At 54.7% G+C, this 23,002-nt stretch overlaps 1 protein-coding gene across 1 annotated transcript; it reads left to right on the top strand.

Moving 5' to 3' along the window:
• Window positions 1–1,132: 1,132 nt before the first annotated feature.
• LOC120759317 (proton-coupled amino acid transporter 1-like) lies at window positions 1,133–21,500 on the top strand. The gene is made up of 11 exons (XM_040078467.2): window positions 1,133–1,195; window positions 4,493–4,640; window positions 5,208–5,298; window positions 5,865–5,953; window positions 6,183–6,278; window positions 7,011–7,095; window positions 9,173–9,391; window positions 9,625–9,723; window positions 10,786–10,952; window positions 15,890–16,059; window positions 18,738–21,500. The coding sequence occupies exons 2-11, from the start codon at window positions 4,498–4,500 to the stop codon at window positions 19,004–19,006; spliced, it is 1,428 nt and encodes a 475-aa protein (XP_039934401.1). The 5' UTR covers window positions 1,133–1,195; window positions 4,493–4,497; the 3' UTR covers window positions 19,007–21,500.
• The last annotated feature ends 1,502 nt before the right edge of the window (window positions 21,501–23,002 follow it).

Raw genomic sequence — 23,002 nt, 5'->3', positions numbered from 1 at the left:
CTCTTTTTGCTGGGGGTGACCTGGAGGTGACATTTGTTTTGCTGGGAATAGTGTGGATGTAGGTGTGAGCTGGGGGATGTGGAGGTGGTGGCGTGGGGACAGCAGTGGAGGATGCCGTGGCCAGTGGAGCTGAGCAGCCCCCAGGCCAGTTCCTGTGTGAGGGGCAGGGATCTGCAAATGCTGCTTTCTGTGGGGACACAGGGACACAGCCATGGCCCAGGGGGCAATGACCCACGCTGGGGGGCTTTGAGGGTGTCGGTCATCCTGGTGACCTTCTATAACCCTGACACCTTCATGGCTTTGCAGGCCTTGCGCCAAGGAACAGCCCTGCTGCAGGAGATCACAGAAGCACAGAATCAATTAGCTTGAAGATCTCTGTGATCATGACCTCGCTCTGTGAGTCCAGCTCTTGACTGAATACCATGTCCACTACCCCATGGGGCTGAGTGGCGTGCCCAGTCTTTCCTTAGACACCTCCAGGCATGGTGACTCCACCATCGCCATGGGCAGCCCATTCCAATGTCTAATCACTCTCTCTGCAAAGAAAGTCTTCCTAACGCCCAACCTAAACCTTCCCGGGGGCAGCTTATCCTCTTGTCGTGTTGCTGGCTGCCTGGGAGCAGAGCCCGATTCCATCTGGTTTCACCCTCCTTTCAGGGCGTTGTAGAGGGTGATATAGCCTCCTCCAGGCCGAACAACCTCAGCCCCTCCACAGCTGTCGTGTTCGGACCGCTGCCCAGCCCGGTTCCCGACCCTCCCGCCGCTCCGCACACGCGGGGCTCCAGGCCCGGCCCTCCCGCCGCTCCGCACACGCGGGGCTCCAGGCCCGGCCCTCCCGCCGCTCCGCACACGCGGACACACGCGGGGCTCCAGGCCCGGCCCTCCCGCCGCTCCGCACACGCGGACACACGCGGGGCTCCAGGCCCGGCCCTCCCTCCGTTCCCCACACGCGGGGCTCCAGGCCCGGCCCTCCCGCCGCTCCCCACAGACGGGGCCGCGGGACGGGCCCAGCGCGCCTCGTCCGCCCGCCGCCAGGAGGCGCCGCCGCGCCGCGCCTCCCCCGGCCGGCCCGGCCCCGCCCCTCGCCCTCGCGCCGCCCGCGCGCACGCGCCGCGCTCAGCTGAGCCGCGGTCACGTGACGGCGCGGCCGAGCGAGCGGGCCCGGCGGGGCCGGGCGGTGCGGGGCGGCGGAGAGGTGCGGGACCGGCGCCGGGACAGGGACCGCGGGGGAACAGCGGCCGGGGGACTGCGGGTGCGGGCTGTCAGCCGCCTGTCAGCCCGCGGCGTGCCCGGAGACTCGGGGGGCGCGGTGGATGCGCGAGGTCCCGGCAGTGCCGCGGTCCCGCGTGGGTGCTCGGGGCAGCGTGGGCGCGCTGACGGGACTCGGGGCTCCAGGGCCTCGTTGGCAGCCCTTGTGCCCCCAGGGCCCGGGGGTCTTGGCAGCTGACATGGATGCCGGGTGTTCCTGGGGGTGCTGGAGGCTGACATGGGTGCTGGGGGTCCCTGGGGGTGCTGGAGGCTGACATGGGTGTTCCGGGGCGTGCTGGCCATGCCCTGCATGAAGGCTGGCACCCCGTGGGGCTCCTCTCGGAGTGTCCGGGCGTGCCGTGCAGTGTAGGGGCCATAGCCCCCGACGTGAGGTGCTGGGAAGGGTGCGGGATGCTGTGTGGCACTGGGAGGGTGCTGGGAGCCCCACACCGGGCAGCACAGCCTGGCTGGGTGGGAGCTGTGGAGGCTGGTGGGGTTTGTGCCCATCAGCTTCCCTGTGGGGAGAAGCCAGGCTGTGGGGAGCAGGTTGTGCCGTGAAACATTGGAAAGGTGTATCTTGGGGTTCTCTGGAGCTGTGGGGGCACGGGGGCAAGAGGACTGATGCTGTGACTGGGAGGTGTCAGGCTGGCATGGACATGGTGGCCTGGGGAAGGGGCTTGTCTGTGGCCTCCCTGCAGGCGGGGCAGGGGGATCTGGCAGCGCTGGCATTCCCTTGTGTCACGCTGAGGTGCGTTATTACAAGTACTGCTTTGGAAATGAAGGATTCAACACGCATGGTGGGAAGCGGCAGTGAGTTTTGCTGTGAAGCTCACTTTTCCAGCAGATTTCCTGGTCTACACACGGCTCCCATTCAGCTGGGGAGAGCTGTCAGGGTCAGCAGCAAGTCACATCTTGCTTTTGGCTTCTGACATGGGGCTGTCACTGTAAGGGACGAATTGCTGTCACTACCCCCTCAGCTTTCCTAGCAGGATGAAATTGCTTCTGAGTGTGGGTGGCGAAAAAGCGCGTGAAAGTGGCTGAGGAGTTGGGTTTGAAGTGGAAACCGAAGGTGGATGTTCCTGTCTTTGCTGTTTCCAATGAAGGGGAAATGGCCTAGTGGGGTTTTTGGTTTTAAATGTTTGTCGTGTGGATGAGACAAGTTTTGCAGCTTTTTCTTGTTGGTTGCGGGAGAGCAGAGTGCTCGCTCCCTGCTGCTACGCAACCTTTAATCCAGACACAAGGCAGGCAAGTCATGATGAGTGCACTTCCCTGGCTCTTCAAAGCAGAAAGCAGATGGGCCTGCTTGAAAGGGTAAAAAAAATCCACAGGGAGCGAGCGATCAGGCAGAGTGATGTCACCGCGTTGTGTGCATCTCACAGTAATTGCTCTTGGGTACTTTGGCTGTTGTGTGGGCCATCTTTTGGAAGGGTACCCGTGCCTGACCCGCTCCTGCACCCCCTGTGCCCCCTCTCCTTGCCCTCTACCTGCCCATGGTGCTTGGCAGAGCCTCACAGGTTTCTCTCCTGCCCCTTGGGCCTGTCACCGATGACAAATAGCTTCTAACGCTTTCCTTGTGTAAACTCCTGCTGCCGCTCTTCCCGGTCCCTGCCTCACTGGATCGCCCTGCCTGCGGCAGAGCCGGTTCAGGACACGATTGCGTGTCCCAGCTGTGAGGGAGGAGGCTGGGCAGGAGTGATGCATGCACTGCCTTTGGCTCTGGAGTGCCTGCCTGCCAGCCTCACTGCTGCTCCAGAGCCTGGTATTCCATGGGACACACTGCTGCTTCCTGCTGCTGCTCTTGCCTGATGCCGCAGGAAATACAGCACCGCTGTTGTGGCCTGGATAACTGCTCCAGAGCAGCTGGGATCTGGAGCATCCAGACCTCAGGAAAAACTCTCTGCTACCCCGATCGCCAGGCTGGACCCTCCAGTGGTTGCAGCTCTTGGCTTGTTTTGTGGGTAGCAGCCAGGTTTGCAGAGTGGTGCTCTGGGGAATGCCTGGGTGCTCTGGGGGTGAAGCAGCACCCTGGTGGCCTGGGCTGAGCATTCCCTGCACAGCCAGATGTGCTGGTCTGTGCTGAGGCTGCATCTGGCAGGCGCTTTTGTGACTCGGTGGGTGCATAAAGGGCTCTGGCAGGAAATGAGACAGTTTTTTGCAGTAGTAGCATTTTTCTGCTGCTTCCTCTTGCTCCCAGTTCTTTAGCAGTGCTGGGGAGTGGGATGGGGAGCACCAGGACTGCTGGGGCAGGTGTGGTGCCTGGGGCATGACAGCCCAGAGGAGCCGTGGGGCAGCGACTGGGTCGCCAGTCTGTGGTGCAAGAGCCTTACACATAATTTTCCTGCCTCTGGTGCTCCTTCCCAGTGGGTGTTCAGGGTGCTGGGTGTGGCATGTGTGGGAATTGAAACAGCTGACTGTTTTCCAAACAAAGGCATGAGGTGTTTTTCCTTGGTGAGGTTTGTACTGGTGCTCCTGGCTTGCTGGACACTGTTGGAGTTTCTGCTGAAGCAAGAGCTCCAGGCTGTGTGAGTGCCTCATCCTGGGAAGTCCCTTTTTTCCATAAACACCTCCTTGGCTGTGAGACCTTTAGGGCAGGTGTTTTGCTGTCAGCACATGGTCTGTGCTCCTCTCCAATGGTAGTATAATAAATTATTGTAAAAAATCTCTTTAATAAAAAGTCTTCAATAAGGAGGGAAAAAAAAAAAAAGGGAAAAAAAAAAAGAAAAGAGAAGTTAGGAAACTTTCCTTTCCCTGGCAAGAGCAAGCTGTTCCCTTGCAGCACACTGTGTGCGGGTTAAAAGCAGTTACACTTTCCTGGCCCGTCCATTTGACAGTCCTAGTCCCGAGTGCCTGAGCAGGGGACACAGTGCCAGCATGTCCCCTCCTACCCCACTGCCTGTGGTGTCACACTCACCACCCTTGGAGCGGGGGTACGCAGCTCCCTTGCCCGACATGAAGTAGGTCACATCCAGGCTCTGCCTGCAGGATCCTGACCCCGTTCAGTCTGGGTGTGCCCAAAACACGGGCACGAGCCTGAAGGAAGAGCCAGTGAGAATGTGACATGCACCTTTGACCTTAGGACATGCCAGCTCTGTGATTGCTTGGGCGTGAGCGTGTGGCTGTATAAAAGCCCTGGAGGAGACCTTGCTCTGGCAGTGCGAGCCGGTCTCTTGCACAATGGCTGACCCCAAGGAGCCCGAGAATGGGGCTGTTGAGCTGGGCACCCCTAATGCCACTGCCCCCACAGGGACCATGTCCACCCGGCGCCTGCGCAGCGAGGACTACAATGACTACAGCTCCACGGATGTCACACCGGAGGGGAGCCCCCCCGACGGCATGAACGGCTTCGCGCACCCCGACTCCTACCAGCGCTTCGGGGAGACCAACGGCACAACGTGAGCGATGCTTCCCTCTTCCCTGGGCTGGCCTGGCACTGGGGAGGGTGGAGGAGGTCCTGGTGGCTCCCTGCTGACTTTGCTAGAGGATGGTGAAGCTGTGGTTTGCTGGGGAGTTCTTGTGAGGGTGATGAGGGCAGAGCTGTGGTCCTGCATCTGTGGGGTGCTGGCACCAAGCGAGCAGCTACCCCAGTGTTGCTCTTTGGTGAAGCTGGGCTTGCTGGCAGTGATTGATGCTTTTCCCAATATTTTCCCACTTCACCTTTGTTCAGTGGGAAACTCTGGCGAAGCAAACAGCATGCCCAGATTCAGAGGATATGTGGGCATGTTGCAGCCATGTTTTGGGGGCTTCTTTGTGCCCAGGTGCGCAGAGGATGCTGTCTTTGCCTGGCAAAGACTGATCCCTTCCAGTCAGAGACATTCCTTGTGCAGCTCCTTGGTGGTGGGCTGTGCTTTTGTTGGGTTTTGTAAATGTCCACCCCAAATCTGTTTGTTCAGTCTTTGCTTTCACACCTAGCTGGGTGTGGGCACCTGATGACAGTGACCTCTGCATCTGCTCTCCCTCAGGTGGTACCAGACCCTGATCCATCTGCTGAAGGGGAATATAGGGACAGGGCTGCTGGGGCTGCCTCTGGCTTTGAAGAACGCTGGCATCCTGGTAAGGCATCTGAGCCCTGCTGTGCTGGAGGGGCAGAGTGACCCCACAGGGGCAGCTCACACAGCCAGTGTTGGGGCTCTTGGGGCTTGAGTCCCTGCCCAGACCCCTCTCAGTGTTAGGCGACTTGCACCTGTTTGCACCCCAAGCTCTGTGGCTTTGTTTCTCTTTGTTCCTGCTGCTCCTGCATTGTTTCTGCCTGGTATGGGGGAGTTCAGTGTGTGAGCTGGGCCTGTGGTTTCCTCTGCTGGGGTCAGGCAGGACGCTGTGATCTCGTCATCACCTGCAGAGTAGAGATGTGCAAGATAGTTTGGAAAACAATCCTGGAAGTGCTTTGCTGCACCCAAACTGCCGCAACCTGCTTCTTTTGCATCATTTCTGCCAAGCTCGTGGCTCTGTCAGGTTACTTGGTCCTGGGGGGCTGGTTCCTGGGAGCTGTACCAGAGCTCGGGTTCAGCCTCCAGCGGTGTTTGCACTCACCCAGCCCATGGAATTCTGTCTGGAAGTAGAAGCTGTGCAGCTCTGCCTGTGGCCATCAGAGTGCAGCCTTCCCCCTCTCTTCCCTGCAGCTGGGTCCTCTGAGCCTGCTGGTGATGGGAGTCGTGGCTGTGCACTGCATGGGCATCCTGGTGAAATGTGCCCATCACTTCTGCAACAGGTAAGGAGCAACTCCCCTTCCTGCCCTTGAGCTCCTACACTTCTTCCCTCTTGCCCAAAAAGCCCTGGGGTTTTTCTGAAGCCCCTCAGCAGCAAGTTGCCCATGCCGAAGCCTCAGTTGGGAACTGCTCTTCTTTTTCACAATAACTTTTTTCCTTTTAATGTCACTACTTGCCTTGGGAACTAGCAGACAGGGCTGATGTGATGATCCTTCTCCCTTTTCTGGACAGGTTCCAGAAGCAGTTTCTGGACTATGGAAGTGCTGTGATGTACGGGCTGGAGGCAACTCCCAGTGCCTGCCTGAGGACACATGCCATCTGGGGAAGGTACTGCTCTTCTGCCCCAGGCAGGGACTTGTCTTGGAGCCCAGCATGTGCTGCAGCTGGGACAGGAGAGCCTCTGGTCACTGAGCTGTGTCAGCAGATAAGCACAAGTGACATAAAATGCTGTTTGGCTCACCTGCCCTGAATGCTCGGTGTCCCCCATAGGGTAATGCTGAGGTCTTTAATCCAGTGCTGTCCCCAGCCAGATGTGACTTATACTGAATGCGTGGGATAACTAAATCTCCACAGCATAACAAAGGGGTGAATAGGGTCTTGCAGTGCTGGCCCATCTTGCTAGACGTGGAACATGTCCAGTGGCTGTGCCCTGCCCTGTGAGTGTCTCACATTACATCACACAGATCACTGCATGTGAGGGGATGGGACCATTCACCTCTCTCTGTGGCCAGGGAGTGTTGTCTCCAGCTCTGACAATTCAGCAGCAGACTCTCTGCAGATGCTAACCCCAAAAAGGAGACTTTTCTCCTCCACAGGCTGGTCCTGACCCTGTGGAAGGGCTGGGAGGGGAGACAAGAGAGCCTGAGATCTGTGAGGTTGGGTGGAGAGAAGGTCCTCTCTCCTCATCACAGAGAAGTGAGCTGGGTGTGCTCTGACCTGTACACCCCAACCTTGAGGAGAGCAGCATCATTGCACTCTGCAATTGCAACCCAAAGCAACCCAAGTGGGCTCTTATTTCTATATGATCTGGCTGACAAATGGTGTTCTTTTGCTTTCCAGGCGTATAGTGGGACTTTTCCTGATCATCACTCAGCTGGGTTTCTGCTGCGTGTACTTTGTCTTTCTGGCGGACAATCTGAAACAGGTTGGACTTACACTTCCTTCATGAGCTGGGGGGAGGTGAGAGGGTGTGAAGGTGCTTGGGTTGTTCTTAGCTCTTGTGTCCTGTGCCCTGTTTTCCACCACAGGTCTGGTTTCTGCAGGATATGCTGCTCAGAAGAGTCCACTCCTCTGCCCAGATACTTTGGAGCATTGGTTTTCCTGTTCAAACAGAGCAGGTTTTCTTGAGAATCTCTGTGATTTTGCAGAGGTGCTGGAGGTGTCTGTGCTGCCCAGAAAAAGTGGGGCCATACTTAGTGAGGGAACAACAGGAAAGGGATGAAAGCAGAGGGACTGTGCCTTTTCTGTCCTGTCCCCCTCAGTTAATTGGTTTATTGGTGTCGATGGTAATGTGTGGGTCCCAGGACCTGCTGTGAACCTCTCTTCTCCCTTCCTTGGATCTGTTTGCATTCCAGTTTCTTTCCTCATCCTGTGGCTCTGAAGCTTAATTACATCTTTAGAGAAAGAGTTTCTTCCTGCCAGGCCTCAGGAGGAAATAAACAGAAACCCTGAACCGCTTGGCTGGCTCCTGTTCTGTAAGAAACTGGGAATAATGAGTCCCCATTCCCAGTTTCCACTAGCTCTGTGCCTTGCAGGCACTGCTCAGCTTTTTTCCTCTTGTGCTTCTGCTCTGCTCTTGCAGCAGTCTGGTCACTGCCACCATGGCTGTGCCCTTCATCTGCTCCTCAGTGATGTCCATCAGCTTCAGAGGGGGCTCCTGGGGAGCAAGGGGGGGTCCCTCCAGTGTGAGGCTCTTCCTCTGCTCCTGGAGCAGCAGCTGAGGAGATTCCCATTGTGGGGTGGAAGGAGGAGTGAACAGGTCGGCACTGGTGATCTGACACCGGCAGCCCCGAGAGCAGGAGGGACCAGGGTGTGTGCAGGGGCCAGGCTGCTGCTGGCCCCCACCCCGCTCCCTGCTCCACTCTAAGGTGGGCTTCTTTCTCCTCAGCCCCTCACAGAAAAGACTGAAGGCTGTCTCAAGCCTCAAGGGAAATTTGCAAAAACCTGCAAATCCACACCATTTTTTTTGGCCATGGGTGGGAAACCCCTTGGATTTGGAATTTTTTTTGGGTGGGGAAAGGGGAATGCTGCTTGTTTCTTTTTGTGGTGAGGATTAGCGTATTAGGTGGGGAATCATGGTACAGGTGGTACCTTGGGCAAAGTGCCACTGTGTTGGGCAGGGCGTTGGTTTGGAAAACAGCTTTGGAGCAAGCCATGAAGAGGCAGGGCAGGCTGGGGCTTGAGCAGCACTGTCTCATGGGTGCATGGCCCTGCACTGCCCTCTGCCACAGAGGATGCTGGCTTACACGGAGTTCTTCAGCCTCTCCTCTGGGGCAGCACTTGCTCTGGAGCAGGTAAAACAATTTTCAGGCCACTCTTTGCTGTAGTGACTGGACAGATAACCTGGTACCTGAACCAGTTTGGTCATGGTTGTATTGGTGATTCAGTCAGCCCATGCTCTTGGGAGGGATGGCTCAGCCACCCAGGTCCTGGGCCTGAGCTACCTGTAGAAGTGAGCACATGGTCTGGAGTGCCTTTGGAATGAAAGACCCCAAGGAAAGGATGAATTGTCATGAAGAAAGTGAACCTGGGGGCCAGCAGTCGGTTCCAGATGTCCTTGCACATGAGCAGGGTGCTGGGTAACTGAAGGACTGTGTGACTTATATAACAACTTGGTGCAACAAGAGGAAAAAGGATCTTTGGAAATATCACCTAGTGCCTCTTTCTTTTCTCAACTGCCTTCGTGAGCAGTGCAAACATGCAGCCTGTGCACTCTGCCCTCTGTGCATGGCTGCTGAGTCCTCCTGTTTGGTGAACCTGGGCTGGGGCAGGATTTGCTGTTCTGGCTCAGGTGCCATAGCCAGTCCCTCCTCTGCCCCCTGCAAGATAACAGGGATTTGCATCAGAACTATCTGAAAACACATACTGTTTTGATTTCAATCAGCTAGCTGTGTTTGAAGTGAGCTCTTGGAGTACTCTGACCCACCTGGGATGGGCTGCTAAGATCTGTGGCTTTTAGACCTGTGTGATAGGGTTCACCAGGGCTTCCTGTGCTTCACCAGGTTGTGTCTGCTGCAAATGGGACCACCAATGACTGCAGCTCAAACAGGACGGTGGTGATGACCCCCACCATGGACTCCCGCCTGTACATGCTTTCCATCCTGCCTTTCGTGGTGCTGCTCACGTTTATCCAGAACCTCAAGGTCCTGTCCATCTTCTCCATGCTGGCCAACGTGGCCATGCTTGTCAGCCTTGTTGTGATCTACCAGTACATCGTCAGGGTACGTGTCTGTGGCTCCCCCTCTCGTTTCTGTGCCGTGTTTTGGCAGCTGGAGGGAGCTCAGCAATGGGGTATTTGGATGCTGTGGGGTACTGCTTGTTCCTGTGGGCTTGATGGTTCCCTCTGCTCTGCAGGGCTTTCCCTGCAGCATGGGGCTGTGACAGGGAGTGATAGGAACAGGCCAGGTCTTCCCCATCCTCCCTGTGTCTGAACTCTGCATGGGCTTTTTTCCAGGACATTCCTGATCCCAGAAACCTGCCTCTGGCAGCAGCCTGGAAGACCTACCCTCTGTTCTTTGGCACTGCAATCTTTGCTTTTGAAGGCATCGGCGTGGTAAGTCTGGGCGTGTGGCAGTGGGGCTGCTGCACAAGAGGCTCAGCCCTGCTCGGACTTGCTGCAGCACCTGCTCTGCTTTGCAGCTGCAGCTGAACTTCTCTGACAGTAGCCCAAATTCTGGATGATGCTGTTAGCTTTAGCTCCAGGCTATCTCCCGGGTCAAACTCTGGTGCTTCCATCTGAGGCTGGAGGAGCATGTGCTCCAAACCTCAGGCGGTTGGTTGCTGCTTTAGCGGTGGCTTTATCTGGCAGTAGATTGGGAATCACACCAGCCTCTGCCTTGGGCTCTGCTGGCTGACCTGCAGATGAGGAATTGTCCTGAGTCTTGTTACCAGGCTGGATCCTGAAGTTGCCTGAATGGGAGGCCAAAAAGTGTGGCATGAAAGGATGTGATCTGTTCCTTGCCACCCTGCCCCGGAGGCACCGAGATCTCCCTTGGGCAGCTCTGTGGCCCCAGCCTGCCCATGCAAATGGGCTTCTCATGCAAGATGCTGTAAATAGACCAACTGTGTCTGTGAAAAAAGCTGGCTGGGTGGGTGGAGGGCTTAATGACTCCCTAAGATGTTGTGGGTTGTTTCCGGGAGTTCCCTTCAAAGGAGGAGAAAATGTTTTCATCTCTTAATATGAGCTGGCTGTGTAAACACAGGGCTGCAGAAGGCCAAATCTGTTACAGGAGGTGTGTTTACTGAATGCTATGCCCTGGGCAGAGGGTTATTGCCAGCACTGAGGCACAAATGCTCTCTTCCTCTCATGACTTGGAGGTGAAGAAGCAAATAAAAGTTATTCCTGTCCTGCCTTCTCACCAGATCTGCCACTGTGTCTCCTTGAAATCAACACCACCCTAGGACAGCTATAAAATTGTTTGCTGAGGGCCTATATTTAATGTTAGTAGTACAGAGGTGAGGGAATTGCCTCCAGGTTCCATGTGGGACTATCCCATCCCCTGGCATGGCAGGCTGTGCTTGGCCATGGGGCTGCCCCTCCTGCTTTTTGGGGCTGAGGGGTATAGAGGGACGGGCAACCCGCTGCTCTGTCATCTTCCTCCTCCTTTTCTCCCAGGTGCTGCCCCTGGAAAACAAGATGAAGAACCCCCGGCAGTTCCCAATCATCCTCTACGTGGGGATGACCATTGTCACCATCCTGTACATCAGCCTGGGTGTCCTGGGGTACCTGCGCTTCGGGGCAGACATTCAGGCCAGCATAACACTCAACCTGCCCAACTGCTGGTGAGTCCCTGTGGGCAGTGGAGGCACTGGGGGGTGAGGAATGAGGGGCCCAGACAGGCAGGTGGGAGAGGGGGACCTCACTCCTTATGGCAGCTAATCTGGGTAAGCTTGAGGAACTGTGCCATAGGCAGGCCTCAGGGAGTTTGACAAGGATTGTCAGATGTATGGGCTGGAAGGGGCTTGTTGCTGTAGTGTCTTGGAGTTCAGGCTGCTTCATCAGGGTCCTTGGTGGTCCCTGCCTGGGTAGGTGCAGCTCTTGTCTTTTTCTTGGAGCCTTGTGGCATCTTTTTGGGGCTCAGCAGTGCTCTGGCTAGCAGATGTTGGACACAACCCCCATGCAGCGACACCAGAACATCACTGAATTGTGCAAAACCCACTCTTCCTCAAATGTAGCATGTGAAAAAAACAACCCAAAGCTGAGAGCTCCCAGAGGGAGTGAGATGTGACATCTTCCTGTGTGGGCTGTTCCTTGTTTGCAGCCCTGGAGCTCAAACTCCCTCTTCTGTGCTCCACATTGTGCCTGGATGTGGTTCATCTTGAGCCAACGCTTTGCCTATGAGCACTGGTGCCATGAGGATACCCCTTCCTTCCGTGAGGGCTGAGCTCCGCAGCAGCCTCCCAAACCTGTTTGTCCTTTGGGATCTGGTGAAGCTTCTTGAGATGCTTCAGTTTCTGTCTGTAGCCCTGTGGCCTGGCCCCATGCCTGCCTGCCTGCCTGGAGGGGTTGTTTCTCCTCTTGCCAGGGCTGGTGGCTGCTGCAGCAGCTGCCCAAGCTGCGTGCTGCTCTCTTCCTGAGGATGGGTGGTTGCTCAGTGTGATGGCTCAGTGTGATGGCTCCACAAGAGAAATGCAAACAGTTCTCTTTGATGATCTCTGCTGCCTTGAAATCCTGCAAGAGACCAGAGTGAGACCTGGAGCTGGGGGTGCCTGTCCTCCACTTCAGCCCATCCTCTCTGCTCCTGGAAGCACCCAGCACCTTGCAGTGTGACTCACTTGCCCCACTGTTGGAGAAAATTTGGGCAGGACTCAAGTTTTGAGTCACTGAGGCTTCCACATGCTGTCTTTGTAGAGCTGCGCAGCTGGGGCTCTGGAGACAGCAAAGATTTGACAAAAATAGAGCTTGGTTTTGCTTTAATTGTTGCTGTGTGGGTTTCTTTTCGGTTTGAGTGCATGGGTGTTTATTCATGCTGGGTCTGTGTAGTGGCTGCACTGCTGGATGTTGGTGTTGGTGTGGTAGAAGATCCTGCTCCTGCCAAGAGCCTTGTCTTGTCCCCTGCAGGGGTTGGGAGCTCTGCCAGGTCCCTGCTCTCAGTGAGGAGGGATGGGGCTGGTGGAAAGATGTGCCTGTGCTGTAGGGAGGTCTGAATCTCACCATGGCAAGCACAGGAGGTGTGAATCCCTTCTGCTCAGTAACCAGAAGTACAGTGTGGAGGGGATGAGATGTTGCTGTTTCTCCTGAAGGTGGAAAGCAGGTCATTTCCAGGTTTAGGCTCTGCATGCCACCGCCTGCAATGACATCTGCTGACCTGAAATGTTGCAAACCGCCTTCTGCAGGGAATCTCAGCTCTGTTTGCCCTGAAAAATTACATTCCCTAAGAACAGATCCTTAGAAAGGGATTACCATGACCTGCTAGCTAGGCTACAGAGAGGAGTGCAAATCCATGTTTCTAGGAGTAACCACACCTTCTGTCTTTTCTTAAACTAAACTACTTTTCTGAAGGTAAAGTATTCCAAAGTTACTTTTCTAAAAGTAACCATAGGGGTTTTTGGATAGAAGAGAACAGCCCTTTGGAAGCAGTGTTTGGGGAAGGCTGGGCACACTGCAGGGCAGCTGCAGGGAAGGTGTGCTGTGCTCCTTGTCACTCGGCACGCAGGACACCTTGATGTTTGTGCATGTTGCCTCCTGGCACTGGATGTTGGACTTGGAAATGCGTTGTCTCAAGTAAGGGCTGTGATAGTTGAGATAAAGTCTTCACTGCCGCTCTTGTGGATTAATCCACAGGTGTTGGGTGAAGACTTGCTCTTGAAATGAATGTCTTGCCTATCCTGCCTCGCCTGTGGATTTTCTTCCTGGCAGTAAAAGGCTGGGCTGCAGGAGGTGGTCGTGCAGGAGGTGAGAAGTCATGTGTGGGGTTTGCCTGCAGCCTGGGAGACAAGGCAAGGATTGTGGTGGAGGTGCCGCAGCCTTCCTCAGCTGTAGCCATTGCCTGGAGGTCTCTGGAGTAGATTTGGTGAATGTCTCAGGAATCGTTGAGTTACAGGGTGACTAAGGACTTTTTCAGTCCCATTTCTCTGAAACCACAGCTTCCTCAAACGAGGAGTGTTGTCAGTTCCCAGTGCCCAGGTCTAACCACAGTGTCCAAAACACGGTGCTGCTGTGCAGAAATCCCTCCTTGCTTCCTAGGAAGGGTTGCCTCACTGCACCATCTGAAGGGTGAAGAAATGCTGTAGTGAGAGGGAAGCTGTTGGGTTGCATGCGGCCAGTTGAAGGTAGGTAATGACAGAGCTTATGGTCCCAGGAGGAGATTTCACCTTGCAGCCTTTAGGGATGGCCTAGCATGGCAATCTGGCTGGTGCAGGCGTTGCTGTGGGTGGCAGAGTGCCTCTCCAGGGCCCTGCATGGGCATGTATTTTTCGTGGATCAAGGGTAATGCTTGAGTTCTTCCTCTTCTTGGTATTTAAAATGCCCTTTGATCTTGTCGTCCTGGTTCCTGACCTGTGCAGGACAGGTACACAGCCTTCTTTTCTACTTTTTTTTTAGTAACAACTATTAATCTTGGATTGCCCCAGAGCACTTTATGGCTTTTATGGAATCACTTTCGTGGGAATACAGTGATAAGACATGCCAGCTGTGCGTTGGTGGCCCAGGGCTCCTGTGCACGTGTGTGGCTGCAGGTGCACACTCTGGACTCTGGAGATAACTTTGTGTTCAGTTTTCCTCTGGAACCTCAGGGTGATTTAGGTTGGAGAGGACACCATGGGATCACTGGGTCCTTTCATCTGCTCATAGAAGGGCCAGCTTAAATGTTGAGTATCAGTAAGGACAGTGATTCCCTACCAATCCTTCTTCTGGCCCTTAACCATCCTTTGGAGATGCAGCTCTGTCCCATTGGACCTGGTTCTTCTGCTGTGCAGCTCTAAGAAGAGCCTGTTACTCTCTTCTCCATGCCCTCCTATGAGGCAGCTGAAGACATCAGTAACATCCCCTTTTAACCTTCTCATCACATTGAACAAGCCCAGGACTCACAGCCTCTTTTTATACATCATGCTCCAGCCCCAGCCATCTTAGTAGCCTGCACTCAACTTGCTCTGCAGAGTAAGTCAGTGTCCTGTTCTAGGAGTGTCAGGGCTGTCAGTACTCAAGATCTGAAGGCCCCAAACAAGAAATTAATCCCTTGATCCTTATCCTTAATCTCCTGGCTGTGCTTTTGCTAACACAGGCTGCTTTGTGATTGACCTTCATGACTGCAGGGTCCTGCTACTGGCCCATGTTCAGTGTGCTACCCACCAAGACCCCCAGGTCCTGTTCTTCTGCCCCAGCCCTTCCCAAGTGTGGGAGTTTGTGTTTGCGCTGGAGCTTTGCCTGTGACATCGTGTTGTTGCTCCAAGCTGCCTCAGCCATTTCCTCCAATTTGATCTTGCTTGGAATTTGCTGAGAAAGTGCTCTGGGGTCACTGAAAGCTCATCCAGCTCACTGATGAGGATATTTCCACTGCTGCCCTTTGGCAATTCCCAGCTGGCTGCTCACTGTCCAGTATGTGCCTGGAAAGGGATGCCAGGAGAACTTAACCCATACTCTTCTGGGGACTGAGGTGAGGCTGATTAGCCTGTACCTTCCCTCATCCTTCTTGAAGGTGGATATTACCCTTCTCCCAAGGCAGCAGGAGCTCTTCCCTGAGCACTCTGCTCTTTTGAAAATAAGGTGGCTTCGGGCTCCTTGGCTGCAACCTTGAATACATCTGGTCTGGTCCCACAGACTTGTGTAACATTCCATTCACTTAGGTGATCCCTAACTCCATCTGTGGGAAATGTTTGACTCTGCCAGACTCTGCCACTAGTGTTCAAAACTGACTTGCGTGGGAATACTTGGATTTCTCTGATTTAAGGCTGTTGTAGAAGGTGGATGCTGACACCAGCATACAGAAGGGCACAGGCCCCAAGAAGGCAGAGGGAAGGCAGGAGCCGGATGTATTCCTCAGCTTGGATCCACCCCTTATTTACCAAGTGGTATGGCCAGGCCCTGTGATTCCTGCTTGGTTAGCGTGTCTTGAGTTGGGGAAGGGTTAGGACCATATGTGAGTAACCAGGCGTTACTTCTCTTTTGGAGAGGCTTTTTCTGCTGCTGGGAAGCTGAGGGCAGAGATGGGGCTGGGAGGTGCCTTTTGGTCACCTGTGATGGGCTGTCTCCTGCAGCCTCACTGTATCACTGCAGGGTCTGGGACGTGGTGAGATTGGACTTGGGGTGAGCCCAAGGTGCTGTTCACAGCCTTCCTTCTGCTCAGCCCAAACTGCTCTTTTAACTTTCTGCCCCTCAAACAATGTATCATGCAGCATTCCAAAAATAGCTGCTCTTTCTTGTTTGATGGAAGAGGCTGAGTTGCCCATTCACATCACTTTGCTTTTGGAATGCTATGATGTTCACTCTTCATGGAAGCCCAGACGTATCCCAGCAGTGCTGTCCTCTTCCTGCTCCTCAGAAGCCAGGCAGTAGCTGGAATGGGTAATCATGGCTGCAGCTGATACATGTCTTTGCGGTCTGTTGCTCAATAAAAGTCCTTGTGAATTAAATACATCACCCCTAATTTTCTAAGAGTGTTCAGGAGCTGAGACTCCTGGCTCACAAAAGTCCTTGCAGAGCATTCCCCTTCTGCTTTCTGCTGTTGATGTTGCAGGGGCTGGAGCAAGAGCCTGTCTCACTGTGTCCTTGTCCTTTCCAGGCTGTACCAAGCTGTCAAGCTGCTCTTCTCCTTTGGGATTTTCTTCACCTACGCCGTGCAGTTCTACGTGCCTGCCGAGATCATCATCCCTCCCCTGGTGGCCCGGGTGTCGGAGCGCTGGGGCTGGCTGCTCAACCTGCTCCTCAGGGTGGCCCTGGTCTGCGTGACCTGTGAGTACAAACCACCTTGTCTGACTTCCCCTATGAGGCTGTGACACCTCCTTCCCACTGAGCCTTCACCCCTCGCCCCAGCACCTCTGGCCCTGCTGCTCAGGCCCTCACAGCTGGCAGTCCCTGAGCCTGGCTAATGCATACCAGCGGGTCAAGTGGCCTCCAGGAGCAGCAGCAGTGGTCCTTTGCCCCCTTTGTATGGGACCAGTCTTCTCAGTCGAGGAGTAGTAAACTGCATTGTATAGCAGTGACAGATCCCCATGGAGCCTCAGGCCTGGGGATAGCAATTTTGCAGGAAGTCAAGTCCCACCAGGGTTTGCATGAAAACACCCAGCACAGGGTTCAGTGCCAGGGCAGCCTGGCCTAGGGGCTGTTTTCTGTAGGCAGTGTGCAGCCAGGCTCCTTGTGCCTGTGTGATGGGGACGCGACTACAAAGGAGTCACTGACTGTGCGGGATGGGGTGTTCTTGTGCCCACACACTCATTGCAGGGTGGAGCACAGCAGGAGACAACTGACAGGGGTGTGTGACCCATTACCAGAGCCCTGGAGTGCTGCAGTGTAGAGTGTGCTGCTGGGCAGCTGTGCCTGGAGCAGCCCCACAGGCTCCCTTCCCTTCATGGTGTGTGGTGCCTGTAGGGAGGTTTTGTTGGAAGAGGCTCCTGGCTCCAGCCTGGTGGACCTTTGGAAAAGGTGTGGAGTGAAATGAGGTGGTTTCTGATTTTGGCTGGCTTTGATTCCTGAAGACTAAATGCTTGCTGTTGTCAGCACAGCTGAGATGCTTGACTGAGTTCCCTGGCGTCCCCTGCTGAAATGGAGCTTTGCTCCATGGCTTGGTGCTGCTGATGCACCAGAGCTGAGCATCAGTGACCTGGCCCTGCACCCCAGCTGGCTTTGGTTTGAGTGTGAGAGGAGTGTGGTGGAGCTGGCTGGCTGAGAGCAGCATGCTGCTGTTTCTGACTCTCACTAATGGACGCAGCCCATCTCCTCTGTGCTGAGTTCTTGAAGCCTTGATGTCCTCGGAGGGTGCAGGGATGAAATCCTGCCATGCTGGGTGATGTGCTCTGGCCACCGTCGTGCTTTGGGTGAACTTGGAACTTGCTTGTGGGGTTGGAGCCTCTCCTGGAGGGTGTTGTGCTGTGCCAAACCATGGAAGTGAAGGCTTGGAGAGAGGGGATTGCCTTAGGCATTGGCAGTGGCTGTACCCTCCTATTTGGGGGTAGGGAGGCAGCAGAGGTGTTGGTGGAAGGATGCAGGTTCCTTTGTATCTCCTCCCCTCACCCTTCCACGTAGGGGATCTCTGTGGCTCCTGCTGAGGATAAAAGCGATTAGGGGGGTTGCATGAATATTCATTGGATGATTGTGAGCCCCCACCAGGGCTTTGGCTCCCAAAGAGAGGATGCACTCTGGTGTATGGGTGTCTTTCAAGCTTAAACTTCAAAACCAGCATGCTTAAAACCCCTTTGAATTAATACCTGCAGAAATCAGACCGTTTCCCCCGAGGCTGAGGACTGCAGCTGGTGCTTCAAATCTGCTTGTTTTAGAGGAGAGTTAATAATTTTATTTACTTTTGAGTCCAAAGAGCAGAGTGGGATGGGCTGAGGATGCTGTTGGAGGGGAGCTGCTCTGCTCTCCTCAGAGGCTGCTGGAGCAGGGCTGCTGCTTACAGCAGTCACCTGGCAGAGCACTCCTTTGGCTCTGTTCAGGGCTGAGCACCAGGATAAACTGGCTCAGGACCTTTGTTGCTGTTTCCCTTGGTGAAGGGATGGTTTACCTATAGGCTTATCCAGCTGACAGCAGTGTTGCAGTGGTGGCACAGTCAATCTGCAGTTCCATGGGTGATCTTTGGCTCAGGGAGGCTCTGTAGCTGATGGCCAGAGAGAGAACAAATCCCTCCAGTAAGGAGCCCTGAGATGTCCCTTCTCCACAGGGGCTGCACTCGCCATGGTTCTAGGTGTCTGCTGTTTCTAAGCGGAAAAGCTTTCAAAGCAATAAACCAATTTATTTCTCGTGGTCACTGAAGTCTGCTTTGCTTGCAGAGGGTTCTCTTGTGTTGTGTAGAGCTCTGGTGACATCCCTCTGTCCTCTCCTGGTGCAGAGGAGGAAGAGCAGGAATATCCCAGAGCTCCAACTGCTAAGCTCAAGCTGTCAGGAGTCTCCCAGGGGGATTTTCCTTGGCTGCAGTTCTCACCTGACAAATGAATCCTAACAAATGTTCTCCCCCGGGCTGTGCTGTGGGCGTGCTGCTGCTGGAGCAGCTCTAAACACACGCAAACCACAGGGATGGATTTGGGGTGGGGGAGATGCCTTTTTCTTCTCTTCTCCTGCTTTTATGGGGTTTCTGAGGCCTTATGGCTCCCCAGGTGTGGGGAGCAGGAGTGCTGGCTTGCACAGTGGGGTCGGGACTGCTGGCAGCCAGCGGCACCCGTCCTGCTCAGCCCTGCAGCTCGCTCTGGTGACGCCCAGGGCGACAAAAAGGGTTGTTAATTTAACAGCTTAATTGCTCTCGGGGAGTTGTTGCCAGAAAAATATGGAGCCTTGTCTAAAATATGCAGCCTTGTCTTCTGTCAGGGAGGAGGGCAGTGGTGTGACTCCGCCGGTGTCATTGCTGGGTGGGGTTTTGCTAGCTTTGACACAGGGAGGAGCTGGCGGCACTGATGCCACATCCGTTCCTTCTCCAGGTGTGCTGGCCATCCTCATCCCGCGCCTGGACCTCGTCATCTCCCTGGTGGGCTCCATCAGCAGCAGCGCCCTGGCTCTCATCTTCCCCCCGCTGCTGGAGATCGCCACCTACTACTCCGAGGGCATGCACCCCCTCGTCATTGCCAAGGACATCGCCATCAGCCTCTTGGGCTTCGTGGGCTTCGTGGTGGGCACGTACGAGGCGCTGGTGGAGCTGGTGGCACCCGCGGCCACCGTGGTGAACGCCACCACTGTCCTGGTGCAGTGACCATCCCCTCGCTCCGCTGGCCCCTCCGGATGCCGAGCTGGGGGTGCCTGGATGCTGGGCACTGCTCTCCTGGGAATGGCTTCCCCTCTCCTCTTTTGGTCTGTGAGGGGATGGGGTGCCCGGCGCCGCGGCTGCCCAGCTGCAGCAGGATCCTGCCCTGGGCTCCATCTGGAAGGTGGGATCCAGGCTGGGGCAGTGCCTTCCCTAGGGGCTCTTAGGGCAGGTGGTAGAGCAAAACAGTTCCTCTGTGTAAATAGGCACTTGGAGAGGTGAGGGATCCCAGAGATGTAGATTTTATTTTATTTTATTATTTTTTTAAATCCCAACCTTTCCATATTTCCCCTGTCCCTTCAGTCAGGGCAGGGGAATAGGGACTACTCTTTCGTGCCAGTTTGATTTTTTTTTTTTTTTTTTCCCTGAGCACTTTATTTTTACAGCAACAGACAAACCTCAGCTCAGGTTAGAGAGCGTGGAGCTACCTCCTCACCTCGCCCTTGTGGGGAGGGTGGGCAGAGCCTGAGGTGTGGAGCATGCCAGGTCCACAGCTCTCTCTCAGTGGGTTCCCCAGCCGTGGGCACTGGCTCCTGCAGTGCTTCAGCTCTGCTTCCAGCTGCCTCTAGCGGTAGGTGTGAGCAGGCCCTGGGGCGGGGCACTGGGCATGGCACCTCCCTGGCCTGGGAGGGCTTTGCTGGCCCCTGGCCCACGCTTTCAGTAGTGACACTTCTTTATCCCCATCCAACGCACAACCCAGCGCTCGGCTTTCAGGAGCTTTACAGAACCGAGGTGTGTGGGGGGCAAACAGGCTCGGCCATAACGAGGGGCTGAGCTGGTCCCTTTGGGTGGGATGGAGCGTCCCCAGGGGTCACCACGTGCTGCCCACGCACCACAAGAATTCATCTCCTTGTTTACAGTGCCTGAGCTGGCCCTGGCACACTCTGTCTGCTTCTGCAGGCCAGTACTGAATGTCAGATCACACACAGAAACTCCATAATAGTTCAGTTTTTAACCCTTCCTCTCCTGGTTCCACTCCCTCTGCATCCTCAGCTTCTGCCCAGCTCCTCTCCTCCTGTAGGATGCAGCTCCCTGGCACTTCTCCCTGTGCTCCTGTTGCTTCTTTTGTCGTGGCTGGTGCATGCCTGGCGGGGATGGTCCCGTGGCGCTGCTGTTTTCCTTTCTCTGGGAGCCCAGCTTCCTCCCTAGAGAGTTTCCTTGCCTTTCTGCTGGATTTCTACTGTTTTTAAGACAAGGGAGCAAATGCGTCCTCCCCAGGACAGGCTGAGCTCCTGCCTGCTACCACAGCATCTCCCAAATGCTGGCTCTCCAGAGAGCCTTCATCCCTCAACCCACTGCAGCCATGTCTCCCGGGGGTGGGCAAAGGCTGCTGGTGGTGGGAAAGGAGGGTGAGTACAGCACCAGTGGGCTGCGTTCCCATCTTTGGTGGAGGGTGAGGTTTGCGGTGACTTTCGGTGTCTGACCGGGTTCTGTGAGGAGGAGGCAGTGTGGAGCGGTTCCTGCCTCTCCCTGGGTGGTGCTCGTCTGCACCGTGTCCCTCTGCCGGGCAGTTCTGGGTGCCACATGCTGGTACCATGGCCAGCTGTGGGGTGGGTCTGTGCCACGCTCGCTGCCCCTTCCCAGCCCCTCTTCTGCTCCCTGCATCTCTTGGGGCTCACCTTGTCTCCTCCGAGGCTGTGCTGGGGAGGGTTTTGTCATGACCAGCATCGCTCGGTCAGGAGCAGAGCAAAGCTTTAACTCAAATCCTCCCTCTGGAGGGCACCACGGGGATAGAGAGGGAGCAGCCAGGGCTGGGAAGGGGCCCCAGGGCATGGCACAGGCGGGACAAGTGCAATATTCACGTCCGTCTCTGTGTACTGACCCCAGCGTGGCCCTTGGGGTTGGGTTTGAGTCAGAATTGTCGAGCAGAGGAGGGAGTGCTGAGAGGAGCTGGGGATATCTGATGCTTCCCCTTGCCCTGCAAGTAGTGCACTCTAAGAAGGCTGGCCACATTTTAGGGACTGCTGTGTGCCACGGCATGTCCCCGGCCTGGCACTGGGCATCAGTGGGTTTGCTGATGAGGCTCCTGGCATCCAAACTCACTTTGCAAGTAGCAGTGAAGACCTCATTTCCAAGGGGACTGGGATATCACAGAAGCATTAAATGGGTTTTGCAGCTCTTCCCTTTTATTGGGGTGAGCAGGGGTGTTTGAAGATGGGGTGAGACGTGCTGGTGGCACACGTGGTGTGAGGGGCTCTGCTGAGCCAGGGGGAGCTGGCGCAGGACCCGATGGACAGGAAAACTTGACACTTGTGTATTGTAGGCTGCTCAGTAACCAAGAAACATGTCTGTGTAAATATAGCAATGGTCACGTCTGTGTCTCGTGCCTATGGATATTGTCGGTGTACAGCACGGGTGGCTGCCCGGCGGCAGAGCTGGTGCCACGCCTGAATCACGTATCTTACTTTAATCAATAAATATGATCTATTTTTTATGTGTAAAAGCTTTGGGCTGTGAAGTGTGGGTTTTCTTCTTCCAAAAGAAGTGAGAGCAGGAGACGTGGAGCCCAGCAGGGAGCCAGGCTCCCATCCTGTGCTGCTCCCACCCCCACACAGCACACATGATTTCCCCTCCTGGTGAGGGTTTCAAATAAAAGTGTTCCAGCTTTGCTGCTCGGAAAATTTAATTTTTCTTTTGACCTCCTTTGTGCAAGTAGGTTGTGGGCAGAGCTTACGGGTTTGTAGGGCTGGGCTTTTCTCTGCCCCACCAAAGCTGGGCCTTGATTTCTCATCTCCCTATTTATGCCAAAAGTAGGGCTGCAGCTGAAAAAAGAGCCTGGCACGTGAAAAAAGATGGGGGATGCTGAGCTGCTGCTGATCCGCCCTAGAGATCAAAGAAGCAAAAGTCAGCCCACACTGAGAGACTCTGCCAGCACTGCTGCAGCTTGGCTTATCCTCAGTGCTGAATAATTCATACCATTGCAGTGTGTCATTACAGGGCTGTTGGGGAAATCTGCTATAAAAAGTTCATCTTTAGAAACTCTGGCAGATTGTTTTTCCTTAAACTAGGAGGCTTTTGCAGTGTGATGGGAGCTGTGGATCTGAGGTCACCTGAACGACAGGGCAGGAGGGACGGCTGGGCACAGCCACTCCTGGTGCTTCAGGGTATTTCTGACTCTGGAGAGTCACCGTGTGGGATCCACAGCCATCCTTTGTTAGGGCTGAGCATTGTAGGGCCGTCCCCATCCCATGAAATGGCTTTACTGAGGCTACTCCTTCCCAGGTCTCAGTGCAGCTTCATCCCAAGTTGCCTTTGCCCTTCCCTGTGTTGTGACCACTGGCCAAAGCAACCCTGGGGAGTTCAAAAGTCTGAAGGAAAATATCACTGTTATTTGTGCTGATTCTGCTGCTAGGAATAACAGTTTGTGTTTTCCTTATGGACAAAAGTGGTGCCTGTTGCTGAGACACCTCAAAGTTAAAAGTCCTCAAGCTACAGAAATGCACTATTTTAAGATGATGTTCAGAGGGTTTTACCAAGCAGAATAAAACCAACTAGATAAAATAGTTGTGGGAAAAAAAGTTTTGTGGAAGTGCATGAGAACTTTGAGAGGTAAAACAAGTGCTGTTTGTTGAGGATGCAAATCAAAGGCTTCAGTTTGGGTCACTTCAACCCCTTTTCTCCTGAGCTAAGAGATACAGGAGGCTCCTGGTTTCCTAAAGCAAGACAGAATACAGTGGGTCTGCCTCTGGCACTTACAGGATCCTCAAAAAAGTGTTTAACTTGCTGTCTTATTACTTCACTTGAAGCTTTTGGTGCCCAAACCAAGCTTTTATTCCCTTGGTGGGATCCAGGTAAGGATGTCCTATTTATTTACAAGAGAATCCCTGAGATACTGAATAAAATCATAATAGTAAAAAAATCCAAACTCTTTTAATACTTTCCAAAAAATTCAACAACAACAACAAAAGTTACATCAAACAACCAACCAAAGAAAACCTCTCACGA

Source organism: Hirundo rustica, chromosome 14 (assembly GCF_015227805.2).
Source record: "Hirundo rustica isolate bHirRus1 chromosome 14, bHirRus1.pri.v3, whole genome shotgun sequence".
In the NCBI taxonomy this organism is placed as follows: Eukaryota; Metazoa; Chordata; class Aves; order Passeriformes; family Hirundinidae; genus Hirundo; species Hirundo rustica.
This window is presented reverse-complemented; position numbering and strand designations above follow the sequence as displayed.